Source organism: Juglans regia, chromosome 2 (assembly GCF_001411555.2).
Source record: "Juglans regia cultivar Chandler chromosome 2, Walnut 2.0, whole genome shotgun sequence".
Taxonomy (NCBI): Eukaryota; Viridiplantae; Streptophyta; class Magnoliopsida; order Fagales; family Juglandaceae; genus Juglans; species Juglans regia.
The window spans coordinates 35653212-35668788 of record NC_049902.1 but is presented as its reverse complement, the minus strand read 5'-3'; the positions used below and the strand labels follow the sequence as shown (position 1 = coordinate 35668788).

Genomic DNA, 15577 nt, shown 5'->3' with positions numbered 1-15577 from the left:
TAGATCATTCACTTGTACTTTTCTAATAACTACCTGACTATAAGAACAGCATGTATATGAACCTATCAAAAAAAAAAAAAAAGAAGAAGAAGAAGAACTGCATATGGAGGATGAGGTGGAGGCTGCATGAGGACCCCCATCACAGCCTTGACTTTTAGCCTGAATATACTGTTCTTGTCTATTTTTTAGTAAACAAATCCACGTGAGCTTATGGATAGGTGTGAATATGCGATTCATCCACTTCTTATGGCCAACTCAGTACGGGCACAAATTATTGTTGGAAACATTATACATGGTTATAAGTAGATGCCAAAGAACGTCGTAATTAAGGTAGTACTAGGGACAAATTAATTGGTACTCAGATCAGCAGATGCTGTAATTTTCCATCAATTACAAGCACTATATATTCTGTCCAAAAAAATAAGGGTAACATGGCTGAACAGCAAAACAGCTGTCGTGCCAGAGACAAATTATAGAAAACGCTATTTCCGTTTTCCTCTGAATACATATATTTTTCCGGCCATGCAGGACCGGCCTACTTTATCGGATAGATGGCAAATCCGTGGAAGCATGCGGCTTCAGATCATGTGCATTCATGGTAGCTACATATTCTTCGTGATCGAGGATCGAGCTCAGTTGCTTTCTATTTTCTACATATAGATAGATAACTAATTTGAAACTCTGTTAGCTAGTTTAAGTGATGTTGATGATCATTTCTCATCACTTGAGCTGAAATTAATGCACTACCAACAGTTATAGCAACCTAGGATTGCATGCAAACATGGGTAGGTTGAACGTGCTGCAAAATATATATAATATATATAAGGGTTTATGTAATTTAATACTTATATATATATATATATATATATATATCGAGCGCTATAAGTTGATGAACACATGCATGCAGGCTGCAAAAGTAGCACTAAATGAATGGGGGACACAAGCAAAGATACGACAAATGAATTGCGCGTGGGCATACACGTGATAATTCTTATGTACAGATCATATCATGTTCATCCTTTGGGACATTAGGTCACGTGGGTTTCATTAAATACAGCAGGCCGGGTGGCTTCTTCCCCGGCCAGCTTTGTTGTTAATTTGCTGAATGGTAAGAGATGATGTGGACCAATATAGTATTAGTTGACCCACTTCTCAGCTAGCTAGTTATCTTTTTCCTGTTTATTGTTTGGTTTAATGTCGTCCTCAAGTTGCCCACTCATGCATCTGTAGATCACAAATACTTCAGTTGTCAGTACGTAGTGTTCATATTATCTATAGATAAGATTTTAGATATATTTATATATAAGAAATGAATAATTCTTTTTTATAAAATTAGTTTTATGAGATAAGTTAAATTTATAAATTTTTTTATAGTATCAGAGTTTACTACAGGACGAATGAATCGAAGGTCTATACTAATTACTACGTGACAAGAATAAAAAAAAAATATTGATCTGTATGTGAGGAAGGATGTTGAGAAATAATCTCATATTATATGTAGACAAGATTTTAAGCATATTTGTAAAGAATGAATAATCATCTCTTATAGAATCGATTTTATAAAATAAGTTAGACCTATAAATTTCTTCACGTAGGCCATGGCATAACATGATATCCCATGAAGTAATGACGAAAAGATTAGAGTACTGAAAACAAAATAATGATGACGAAATGTAAACATATATATAAGAGAGAAGAACAAAAAATTACACACACATATATATATATATATATATATATATATATATATATGTATGAGGATCATGCAGTCTAGTCTCATTACATTTGTGGTCATTTTTGTCTTTGTCAGCATCCATATTCTTGGTCTTCGATCTCTCTGGCTAAGTACTACTCCTGATCTTCGCTCCAATCCAACAAATTAATATTAATGTGATCTTCACCGGTCCAAGTACCTTTGATCGATGCATTGATTATAAATATATATATATATATGTGTGTGTATATATATATATATAAAACAGCCTAATCCACCATGCACGTCTCAAAGCTAATTAACTACCAATTTATATCGATATATAAATATATATATATATATATATATATCTAGTCATGCAGCATGGTCTTATCACATCATGTACATGATTTCAGCATTAATATCTCTGCATGGCTTTGTAAATTTCTTTCCAAGTACTCCTACTTCTGAGAGATAATTGGCTATACGCTGATGCATTTTAAAAGATTTTGTATCTCTATGATCACCTAAACAAAAAATTACTTAAATTTAATTAAAAATGCTTATTAATTGCAATTTTTTCTGTTACGAAAATGACTATTTTTATAAAACAAAAAAGTTTATTCTCATAATTACAATTCATAGTCGTTTTTCTTGTAATGAAAATGTGTAATATCAATCAAAGTATATTGAATTTAGCAATAACCATTTTTTTTATAAGTACTCTCATTTATGGTACTAGAGAAATAAGAATATCTTATACAAAGAAAGCAACGTCGAGGTTATAAAATAAATTTCAAAATTAAGCTCTTATGAAAAATATTATTGAAAAGCACCGATAAAAAAAAATACAATATAGAACTACTACTTAAAATTAAAAACATTAGAAATTAATAGCGAAAGTTAAGGATAAGCATACCTTCACTATCCGTAGAAAATAAATATATAGATTCCTCTTTAATTTAATAGGACTGGCCAACTTGGCCATGATATGTTTAAAGAGTAATGCTATATACAGTTATGAAATATATAAATTATTTTAAAAAAAATGAGATTTATTATTAAAAAATTAATTTCTCTTTATTTAAATCTTATATTTATTGACTTTTTTTAAAGTGACTACACGACACTTATACACTCACGATTGTAAGTATCATTTCTTATATTTAAATTACGTACTACATAGAGAAAAAGGAGAGGACAGCCTAGTCTCTACTCAGATTTATGGGTTGTCGTTTTAGTATAAAAAAAACATCGTACAATACCATGCAGCTTTTAATTAGCTGAAAAAGTTAAAATTTTAGCATAAAAACAGCTAGAAATCGTTGCTGCTCATGGAGGGAGCTTCGCTCGAGTTGTACTGGTGTAAGCTCTATACATTCAAAATGGGCTTACCTTTAATATTTGAATTGTGAACGGGCTGGCTCTTTTAAAATTGCAGTTTAAGGCGGCCCAGCCCTTCAACCATACCAACTGTCTAAGATAATATATACATCACAATGGGATTGACCAATTTTTAATAATCTTTATTTATTTATTTCAATGGACGAGCTTGGAAACCTGGCCACATTAATATAACAAACCTTAGTAGCAATGGCCGCAATTAATATACACATTATTATGGAAACTCAACGATGTTTTGTGTTTATATATATACCTAATTAATTGATCAATATTCTTAAATATATTTCAGATTCATGTATCTTTATGGAGTCTGACTTTTTTAAACTAATATATATGGTCAATCAATCAATGAAAGTCCAACATGATATGTATATGAATTCTTAGTAGATCGAGTTAGATCTGCTGCATACAAGTTGATGTATTGATACAGTAATATTTGACGTGAGATCCATTCAACTAATTTTTAAAAAAATAAAATGGTAATCATCCACTTCATGAGGCTTGATAACTGGTCCTTAATGGCTAGCCAGGGGGTTATGCTAGAGGGACTATTTACATAACCCCTCCCCTCTTTGGATGAGACACTTGGATCAACAATCTCTCTCTCTCAATTAGTTCTCTCTAGTCCTGACATCTAGGTTGTAGTATATGTGGGTGTTGCTCTGATATATTACCACGGAGCATACTCCACTATTGATATGGGAGATTTCGGATGAACAACGACAACAACGGAGAATCTATAGAACAACCACACTAGATCTACGATTTACCAACGAGGTAATATCGCTTCCGCTACGTATTATGATCTAGTATTTCTAACATTTTTAAAATCACCGATCATGCGAAACACCTTGACATTGAGATATAGTATGTTGGATATCTAAGAAAATGTGGTTTAGAAATAAAATATTTATTTTTCATAATAAGATGTTAATTTATTAAAGGGATTAGGAATTGTCTTTCATATGGTGAAGGTAAGCTGGCATGATCACAAGTGTTACATGATCAAGATATTGTTAAAGAATCAATCAGGATTTGAGCAAAGCTTAAAATCATACACATTAATTTTTATAGCAATAAATAATTATAATTCGAGCGTGCGGCTGCTCAGGCAATATTGCTGCTATTAGGTACGAAAGGATTATATAGATTTAAGATAGAACAATAAACGAAGAACCTCATTTTTTTTATAAGATATAAGAGGATCGATGTATGTTCGTATTTCATGCTTTATATTTGAGATTACAGACACCGTTTTCATCACCAATATCTATCCCCACATCTCATCGGCCATGGAAAAGGAGGAACCAAAAAAACATGAGGAGGGCGCCTAATGATGAGGAGCTTACTACCGCCTAGTGCGTCCAGGCCTGTTGCCAGTGTTTTTTCGACTCGATAACCTTTATATTCTACACTTGTCTCGCAATATGGGTATTTGTAAGCGTTGACAACCCCAAATCTAGCATCCAATCCTTATATCTCTCAGCCCTCAACAAAACCAGCTTAGACACTTCTACTACAACAAACAACACCCTTTTCTTTAAGCTCAAGCTGAGCAATAACAATGATTACTGGGGGATTTACTATAGCAACATGAACCTCACTTTTTATGACAACCCAATTAGCACACGATCTCACGTCATAGGGAACTATACCATTCCTCGATTCTACCAGGGTTATAACAAAAAGGCTACGAAGAGAGGAGCTGTCGAAGTCAATACGACGCTGGTTTCTCAAGCGTTTTACTCCCCAAAAGGATACATGGTTTTTCGAGTAGAAATGGAGACGGTGATCAGGTTCAAGATCAGGTTGCATTTCAAGAGCAAGAGAAAGAAGCTGGTGTGAAGGGCAAATGTGGTGGTCAATGAACAAGGTGCTATAGTCAACCAAGATGCTATCGAGGCTTGAGCTCGATGAGTACTCCTACGCATTGTTGTTGTGTGGCTGTTGGGATTTTTGTCAATTTGATAGTCTTCGTTTTCTTTAATTTTCGTTATTTTTAATGTTTTAAAGTTAATCGAATTAGCTAGATTCTGAATTCTTGTTTTGAATAATTAGTAATAGCAAGACGGTCTTATTAAGCTAGATACAATAAAATTAGAAAATAGAAAGTTCTAGAAAAATTGTAAGAATTGTAGACAAGTTTTTCCCTACTGTTATATAATGGTTTTGATACCTTTTTTACGTATATAAATACCTCACACATTGTTAATGAAAAGCAAGGAAGTTGTTCCTCAAATATTCTCTTTCTATTATGGTATCAAAGCAGCATGGCTAGCTGTCTCTCTGATCCATGGCTGAACCTTCCCATCCTCCTCCCCCACCTTCTCTCCCAGCCACATCCATAATTTCATCCTTCTCACATATTATAACTACAAAACTTACAATTGAAAATTACCCTCTCTGGAAGGTGCAAATCAGCACCTATCTCAGAAGCCAAGATCTCTTTTATCTCCTAGATGGCTCACGCCAAACTCCCATTGAATTTCTTCAAGATAAACCGAACACCATCAACCCAGAATACACAACATGGAAACGTACCGATCAGCTAGTTCTCAGCATCTTATTCTCCTCCATTTCTGACTCTATTGTTAGTCATGTCCAACTTACTTATATATCACAAGGAAACCAAAATAGCACCGAATATTTTGGGAAGGTATGTACACTAGCTGATACACTTGCAGCCACAGGGAGTCCTCTTCCTGATAAAGAGTTTGTCTCCTACTTGCTTACTGGCTTAAATTCTTCTTATGATCCACTTGTGACTTCTATGACAACTTGAGCTGACTCTTTGACCTCGCATGAGTTGTATCAAATTCTGTTAGTCCATGAAAACAGGGTCCATCACAAGATCAGCCAGTCAAACACTGAACCATCTACTAATTTCTCCTCTACTAATGGTAGAGGTCGAGGTCGAGGCCCAAACCATGGTGGTAGACAAGGGAGAAACGATCATGGTGGCAGATCTGGAAATAATCGTGGTGGTGGACGTTCCTACAATCCTTTCCAGAATCATACTCAACCCACCTGTCAAGTTTGCAACAAGTAAGGCCATGTTACTCTTCAGTGCAGGTTCCGTTTCGACTACTTTTATTAGCTTGATGCACCACTATCGTTCTCGGCAAATTTCACAGCTCCAAATTCCTTCTCTAACGAAGCTTAGTACCCGAACTCACAGCAACACATCACATCACAAATGACCTGAGCAATCTCATTGTATCGTCGGAACAGTATACTGGCAATGACCAAATTCGTGTTGGTGATGGTACAACTCTGCCCATTCAACACTTTGGTGACTTCTCCTTTTTAACTCATTCTTCCGTTTTTCATCTTCAAAATTTACTTCATGTTCCCTCTATAACCAAAAATCTTATCTCTGTGTGTAAATTTTGTACTGACAATCAATGTTTCTTTGAATTTCATGACACCTTCTTTGTGAAGGACAAGTCCACTCAGAAGATCCTCATCACCGGTCCCAGCCATAACGGCCTTTATGTCATTCCTCCAACATTGTCTCCATCTTCCTCGATCCATCATCCCTCTGCTCAAGTTGGAGAACGAACCTCCCTAGCTAACTGGCATCACCGACTCGGTCATTCATCACTCAAAATTGTGTCCCAAGTCCTGTACTCCAACCGTTTGAAATTTTTTCCTAGTGAACATACCTTTACATGCCCTACCTGTCTGCTCGCCAAGCTTCATCAACTTCCTTTTCGGCTCAATTAGGCCCAATACACAAAGCCTCTTCAATTACTTGTAGCAGACTTGTGGGGTCTATCTCCTTATATTTCTCGCAATGGTTTTAAATACTATATGTCTCTTATTTATGCTTATACTCATTTTACCTGGATGTTTCCTATTAAACTTAAATCGAATGTTCTAAATATTTTCACCAATTTCTTACCATACATTAAACATCTATTCAATTCTAAGCTAATTACGCTACAAATCAATGGTGGAGGGGAGTTCAAGGCTCTCACTCCACTTAGCCAAAAACTCAGGATCACTCATCATTTTTCGTGTCCCCATACGCATCAACAAAACGGACTCATTAAACACAAATGCCGTCATATCGTTGAAACTGGACTAGCCCTCTTAGCCCATGCGTCTCTCCCATTTTCCTTCTGAGCCGAAGCCTTTGAAACTACTGTATATCTAATTAATCTACTGCCAAGCCCAATTCTTCAACATAAGTTACCATACTTTTTAGTCCATAATCGAAGCCCAGACTACTCTTCCTTAAAAGTTTTTGGTTGTGAGTGTTGGTCCAATTTAAGACCATACAACACTCACAAAATGGCCTATAGATCTATCTCATGTCTGTTTTTGGGCTATACCCCAACCCATAAAGGATATAGGTGTCTGGACCTTAAAACCCAACGTTTATATGTCTTTTGGGATGTTATTTTTGCGGAAGACTCCTTCCCGTTTCGCACACAATAGCCCAAGCTCACTCCACCTACCAACCCATCCATGTCTTCCACTCATGTGGCCCATCTCCCTCTTCATCCTTCCTTTATCCTAGGTCCAGGCCTTTCCCTTCACCCACAAACTCTTCACACTCTCATACCTCTAACCCTAATTCTTCTCCTCAACATTCTCTTAATTCCTCTTCCACTTCTACACATTATTCTTCGCCTAACCCTAATTCCAGCTCTTCACGTACTTCTATTCCTCCTCGTCCTCCATTAATTCCTCCTCGTTCTCCCATCATAACTCGCTCTCAATCCAATTCATCTCGACCCTGTATTCCAACGGACGGAACTGTCCCTTATCCTTCGCGAAGCTATTTCACGGCTAATATTACTGTTCCTAACTCTCCTTTGAGTTTTGTAGTTGCCTCAAAATGGCCCGATTGGAGGCTGTCCATGTCTCAAGAGTTTGATGCCTTGAAGAATAACTCTACCTGGAGTCTTGTTCCCCCCGATCCCTCAGCAAATCTTCTTGGTTGTCGTTGGGTCTACAAGACCAAGCTAAGAACTTATGGGTCCATTGAAAGATGAAAGGCCCGCCTGGTAGCTAAGGGCTACCATCAACAACCAGGAATTGATTATAAAGATACCTTCAATCCAGTAGTCAAGATGCCCATTATTCGCTTGATAATTGCTCCTGTCATTTCTCATGGTTGGAATTTGAGGTAGGTAGACATCCAAAATGTTTTTCTACATGGCTCCCTCACTGATACTGTTTATATGTAGTAGCCCCATGGCTTCGTTGATCTTGTTCATCCCTCATATGTTTGTAAATTGCACAAAGTAATTTACGGACTCAAGCAAGCACCAAGGGCATGGTTCGCCCAACTTAGTTTGTGGCTCATTGGCTATGGGTTCACTACTTCTAGAGATGACCTGTCACTCTTCATTCTTCACCAAGGTGATGTTCACATCTATCTGCTTGTCTACGTAGATGATATTGTAATTACATCTCCTGTGTCCTCTGCTATTGAAAAAACTTGTTGCTAATTTGGGATTTGCTTTCCTAGTTAAGGATCTTGGCAAATTATCTTACTTATTGGGCCTTGAAGTTGATTATTTGCCATCTGGATTGTTACTTTCTCAACGAAAGTATATTAAGGACCTCTTGCTTAGAAGTAACATGCTTAACTCTAAGCCAATCACCTCACCTATGGCAGCATTTGTGAAACTGTCTCTTTTTTATTCCCCTGATTTTGATGACATTCATCACTATCGTAGCATTGTGGAAGGGTTACAATACATGTCCCTTACACGGCCTGATATTTTTTTTGTCGTGAATAAGATATGCCAGTTTATACACAAACCTAAACAGCCTCACTGGATAGTTGTTAAGAGAATTCTTCGGTACCTCAAAAATACCATCAATTTTGGTCTGCTTCTCTCCTCAAAGTCTTCTCTTCAATTTCAAGCATATTCAGATGCCGATTAGCCTGGATGCCCAGACGATAGGCATTCCACAGTAGGGTATAGTATTTTCCTCGGTAAAAATCTTGTTTCTTAGAGTTCCAAAAAGCGTAAGATTGTAGCGCGTTCCAGCACAGAGCCTGAATACAAAGCTCTTGTTGCCTCTTCTGCCGAAGTTATTTGGGTTCAAACATTACTTTCAGAACTTGGTATTCACTTGTCTACAGCTCCAATTTTATGGTGTGATAATATTAGACCTACATATCTGGCTGCAAACCTTGTGTATCATTCCAGAACTAAACATATAGAGGTTGATTTTCACTTCATTCAAGACCGTGTTGCTACTAAAAGTCTTATTGTCAAATTTATCAGCTCCAATGATCAGATTACTGATGTATTTACTAAACCTTTAGTTTCAAACAAATTCTTTCATTTTAGGTCGAGTCTCAATGTGTTAGATACCCCCTTGGACTCAATATGACGTATTAAGCTAGATACAATAAAATTAGAAAATAGTAAAGTTCTAGAAGAATTGAAAGAACTGTAGACAAGTTTTTCTCTACTATTATGTAACGGTTTTGATACTTTTTTTACGTATATAAATACCTCACACATTGTTAATGAAAAGCAAGGAAGTTGTTCCTCAAATATTCTCTTTCTATTAGGTTTGATATGGCACGGTACGTACTGGATTGTCTTAGAGGCTTATAAATTCTACCGTATCAAAAGTTTGGCTTGCAAGGATGATTGTTTTTGTTTTTATTTTCTGAAATGTTATTATTTTCTCCGTACGATTGATGAGACCTCGTTTAGATGTTAAAATGAGATGAGATAATTTATAAATAATAAAAAAAATATTTATAAATAATAGTGAAATTGTTTGAATTAAGATATTTTATGAGATTTTGAAAAGGAAACTGATAGACATAAAACTTTTTAACAATCCTTTATACAACTATATTTTAAATGTTGTGCATTTTAGTAAAATAAATTATAAAAATGACATCACTTTACATAAATACCCTTATTTTAACAATGATTATATAAAAGATTGTAAAAATGGTTATACATATATATCATTACTCTTTTGGAAAATTAGAGAAAAAAAAAATTAAATAAATATATTATATAAATAAAATATTATTAGAATACGTATATTTTTTAAATTTAAAAAAATTAAATTGTTTGATAAATCTTTCCATCTTTTAATGGTGAATTTTGAAGGGCTGGCCCCGGACGCAGCATAAATTACATAACTTTACATCTTTTAATGGTTAGTTTGAAGGGCTGGGCGCCGCTCATGAGGCTGCCCCTTGAGCTGAAATTTGGTAAGCACAGCATACAGCTAAGTCCACTATGAGCTACATCGATGTCATTTGGGCCAACTCTAGCTAGGTGTATAATTCAAGCTTCCTAGTCCTCATAGAATTTTTCTATTTCAGTAGAGATTTGAGATAGCGATAAAATTAATTTGTATACCTTATTTGAATTAATTTTTTTTATAAATATATTTCATTAAATAGTGTTATAAAAGAATTTTATATTTCTCATTTATCTCATTTATCTTTATTATTGACTATCATTTGAATTTATTATTTTACTAAATAAGAGTTGATGCCAATGGAGGAAATCACATCAACATTTACGTTAAAGGAATAAGATGAGAGCATAATAACATATCTTTTTAACTTTGGAAAATGATATTATGCTGCCTGAATTTATCTCTTCAATTTGATTGTTTATGCATTTTATTTATTTTTTAATTTTTTTTACTTAATGAATAAAGATCGAAGTCACTATTAATGATTAAAGATGTTTAAAAATTATTGAAAAAAAAATTAAAAAAAAAATACAATTTACATTAGAGACACACCCAATGATCAATCCAACCTAGGCTGCATAATAGCACTACCCTTTTAACTTTTTAGATTAAAAGAGATGTGCGTATTAAAACGACAGCTTATATATATATATATATATATATATATATCCACAAACAAATCATAGTAAACATGTGTACTTTGAACATATTGCCAAGTTGGCCACTCCCATAGGGGGGAACTTATGTTTTGTTTGGATGGAGATTTTCTTATGATTAATTTTAACTTATAGGATCGAGCACTATGTCCAAAACCCACGAAAAGCCAAAAGTTTTGTCCCTTTTGACTTTGATAAAACTCATTTAAGATTTTGCTTGATTTGGTTAAAATGATCGACAATCTAATTCACTCTTTATAATTAGTGTTAACAAAAATATCATTTATTTAACAAATCTGCTATCGAGTTTAATTGAATTGATTCTGAACAAATTATCAAATCATTTTAATAGAAGAATATACTTACGGGCTTATTTAAATAAGAATAAAAAAAAAATCCCCTTCAACATTTAAAAAAGAAAATTACAATATCATTAAAAAACTTTAATTATTAATTAAAAACAAAATTTGCCGAATCTCATAGAATCTTTACCGAGACGGCCTATAGTATTTTCTTTTAGTAATTTACTAATATGTAGGGATAAGTATCCCTCTAATTTGCAAAGATCGAGAAAAAATTATAGTTATAATTATGAGTGTGTAAGTATTATATAATTATTTAAAAATAATAATTACGAAATTTATATAAAATAATTAATTTTTTAATAATAAATTAAACTCTTTATTAAAATGACCGAACTATACTAATACAATTGTAAAGAATTTAATAGAGTATCCGAGTAACTTTTTTAAAGGAAGGTAACGGATGGATAGACCCCTCGAAGCATGCCGGTCCATGTGTATTGTTTTTATTTTTTAATGGTGAAAGAAGGACGGAACTCTAAATTTTATTGATAAATGCTCACATTTGGCAGAGAATACCGTGGATTACCAGACTTTCCAATGAACTTGTTATCAAAGAATTACAGCCAATAAAAATAAACTCTACAAAAACCAAAAAACTACGAGGACGCGCGAAGGGACTGTGTAAAGAGAGCACCAGAGAGTGAGTGCTTACGTGAAGGAGACCAGTGGCGCGTCAAAAAAATAATAAAGAACAGCCGACCATTGTGGCCCTGAATGGCGGTGCGCGAGGATGCCGCCTTGTCGGTGATGACAAAAGGTTACACCAATGACCGCACCGTTAAAAGTGTGAAATTTCAACCTTTTCTGGGATTTTTTTTTTTCTTTGAAGTCCCGACTCCCAAGTGGTGTGGAAGGTGGGTATGGAGAAAGCATCAAATGGTACAGGTACTTTTACCAAAAAAAAATAAGGTTGAGCTAGCTCTAGCTGGAGTCCAATAAAAGAAATAGCAGGTGGCTGGTGCTGGGTTGGTGACGGGACTCAGCAGCATCTGCATCAATATTTTTCACTTTTTTGGGTTCTTCTCCAAAGTGATGTAAGCCGCGTAGTGGGAGAGATAGTAAATATGGGCGTGTGTTGATTGGTTTGATTTGGTTTGTGCCATCCTGACAGCTAATTTTTACAACTTTTTTTTCCCCAAAATCCAACAACTGTTGACAGCTTAGTTGACTGGACCTTCCCATGCACTTCCTCCGCTTTTGATTTCTGGCTCCTACTTCACCTGTTCTTTTTTGTATAAATACCAAACCAAGTTCCCAAGCACATCCATCTCGACCTCTAAAGCTCACTCCAATACTAAAAACCCCAACTTGTTACCACCCATTACCATGGCATCCATGAGTTCTTCCGCTTTTTCATCATGTTCTCCACTAATGCTTCTGGCGCTTGTTCTAATTTTGATCAGCTCTTTGATGGCTCTCACGGCTGGTAATTTCAATCGTGAATTTGACCTCACTTGGGGAGATGGCCGTGCTAAGATACTCAACAGCGGGGAGCTTCTTACTCTGTCCCTTGATAAAGCCTCTGGCTCAGGATTCCAGTCCAAGAATGAATATCTCTTCGGAAAGATAGACATGCAGCTCAAGCTCGTCCCCGGAAACTCTGCCGGCACCGTAACAGCCTACTATGTACGTAATTAGTTCTCCTTCTGTCCGTAACAACCATTTCGAGTTTAATTTATGTTCATATTGCTAAATGTCTGTGTTCACGTACAGTTATCTTCCAAAGGATCAACGTGGGATGAGATAGACTTTGAGTTCTTGGGGAACCTCAGTGGCGATCCTTACATCCTTCATACTAATGTCTTTAGCCAAGGCAAAGGCAACAGAGAGCAACAGTTCTATCTCTGGTTTGACCCAACTGCAGATTTTCACACCTATTCCATCCTCTGGAATTCCCAGCGCATTATGTAAGTTCTCGTTCTCGGCTGGCCATCTGATCTCCAATTAAGCATCTTCTTCCAATATTAATTGACTTACGTACGTTTTTCCCCTGGTACTTCAGATTCTCTGTAGATGGAACTCCCATTAGAGAGTTCAAGAACTCAGAATCGATTGGTGTTCCATTTCCAAAAAGCCAGCCGATGAGGATATACTCTAGTCTCTGGAATGCTGATGACTGGGCTACAAGAGGTGGACTTGTCAAGACAGACTGGAGCCAAGCTCCCTTTACTGCTTCCTACAGAAAATTCAAAGCTGATGCTTGCATATGGTCTTCTGGGGCATCTTCTTGCGGTTCAAGCAAATCCTCCTCCACCAAAACTTCTTCCTGGCTTTCACAAGAGCTGGACACTGCAAATCAAGAGAGGTTGAAATGGGTGCAGAAGAACTACATGATATATAATTACTGTACCGATTTAAAGAGGTTTCCCCAGGGCATACCTCCTGAATGCCGCACCTCCTAGAGATCAATTATCCATATAAATATGACATATCCATATTCTTTTGTTTTAAAATGTTGATTCATTCATGTAACTCTTGGATCCATTTAATTCTTTCACTCCTGCTGCTTTTATCAACACTGTAAACGGCAACATGGGTTTCGAAGTGTGACGTATGAAGACCTTTTCGTCCTTTATATTTCTTCCAAAGTGGCCCATGAAATGGGCAAGCCCAACAAGCTACTATCTTCAGACTTCAGTAGGCAAAAGCCCATTTCGGATGTATTGAGAGTACGCACGCATTCATACCAAGCCCGCACATTAGCTTCAGCCTTCAGGTAAACTACTGACAAGCGACATGTGAATCTACACACGATTCATAACTGTTGTCAGTTGAGGCTTGTCGTGTCTTCTCCAATCAGATTCACATCCGCGTTCACGTTGACCCAGAACTGACTTTGTTTTTTTAAATAAACATATATATATTTTTAAAATAATATTACATATAATTATAAAATATAAAAATATTGTACAATCAATTTAAAAAAAATAAAATTTATTATTAAAATATTTTTTTTTAATATAAATCCCATAACATTTATACATTCACAATTATAACTATTATTTCTCATTTTATTAATGGTTTTGAATAAGCTAATATTATTTTTTTAAGCTAATATAAAATAGAGTTTTGCTCTCCACCATATTTTACATTCTAAAATTTTTAAAATTTTTAATATTATTTTTAAAATTTTTTTTAGTTTATTTTTTTAATTATTATTTATTATTTATATAATAAATATTTGATAAAAAATAATAAAAATTAAAAATAATAGGAAATGTAAAGTGTTAAGAAGTTTAAAAATCTAATATTTGCTCTCACTATTATTCTTTATTTTATTATTATTTTTTATTTATTTTTTTATTATTAATTATTTTTTATCTACTTTTTACTACTATTTAATATTTTTTTATTATTTTTTTATTATTTTTTTACTATAATTCATAAACATTCTCAATATTTTTTAACACTTTTTATTACCCAACTTGTTATTCTATGTTAAAATAACAAGTTACCCAGAAATGCCACGACCGCGTATTGACCAAGCTCTCCTGTTTTCCATGTCCGTTTCGCAAATGCAGCTACCGCGTGGTCCGCGTACCATTTCCCGATTCACTTTTTGTGAATGGATATCTTATACGTAAAATGATTTGAGATTTACTAAGTATAAATATATTTGCGTATCAATCTATATATTAATATTATTATATTTATATTTTAAATTTAAATTAATATTATTTTTAATAAAATTTACTTTTTAATCAATCATATTAAATGAATACACATATTAGTATACAGAATTGCTTACAATTAAATTTTTTTAAATAATTTACACGTAATATTTTTTATAATACTTTCGATAACTATATTTTAAATTAAGAATATTTTTATAAAATATCTTATAAAAATAATATGATTTTATAAAAATAATATAATTTTATAAAAATATTTTTATTTTATAACATTATTGTATAATATATTATAAAATATGTTATATGTATATCATTACTCATTTTATATTTTGTTATAAGAGATTCTATTTGCAATGGAACTGTAGGTCTTATTGATGAATGATGAAAAAATGAAAAAAAAAAATTTAAAATAATTGTAATTTTAATTTTTTTTAAACATAACTGTATGAGTTTGTATGGGCAGTCCACATTTAGACACTGTTTATAGACTAACTTTTTGTTATTTATATCTAACATTGCCTAAACTATTTTTGAAAAAAAATAGTATTTATAATTTTAAGATATGTATGTCATGCATACTCTTTCAAAAAAATAGATAAATTTAAGACTCATATAAAAAAAATTATT

At 34.1% G+C, this 15577-nt stretch overlaps 1 protein-coding gene across 1 annotated transcript; it reads left to right on the top strand.

Annotated features, from left to right (window-relative positions):
- The first annotated feature begins 12590 nt into the window (after positions 1–12590).
- LOC108983621 (xyloglucan endotransglucosylase/hydrolase protein 22-like) lies at positions 12591–13771 on the top strand. Its single transcript, XM_018955326.2, has 3 exons — positions 12591–12944; positions 13032–13225; positions 13321–13771. Exons 1-3 carry the CDS (start codon positions 12645–12647, stop codon positions 13718–13720), a joined length of 894 nt encoding a protein of 297 aa, XP_018810871.1. The 5' UTR covers positions 12591–12644; the 3' UTR covers positions 13721–13771.
- The last annotated feature ends 1806 nt before the right edge of the window (positions 13772–15577 follow it).

Excerpts from the sequence above, each read along its gene's own strand:
- LOC108983621 (XM_018955326.2), top strand. The coding sequence starts at position 12,645 with ATGGCATCCATGAGTTCTTCCGCTTTTTCATCATGTTCTCCACTAATG. Across the intron at positions 12,945-13,031 it reads GCACCGTAACAGCCTACTAT|TTATCTTCCAAAGGATCAAC; the intron begins GTACGTAATTAG and ends GTTCACGTACAG. Across the intron at positions 13,226-13,320 it reads TGGAATTCCCAGCGCATTAT|ATTCTCTGTAGATGGAACTC; the intron begins GTAAGTTCTCGT and ends CTGGTACTTCAG.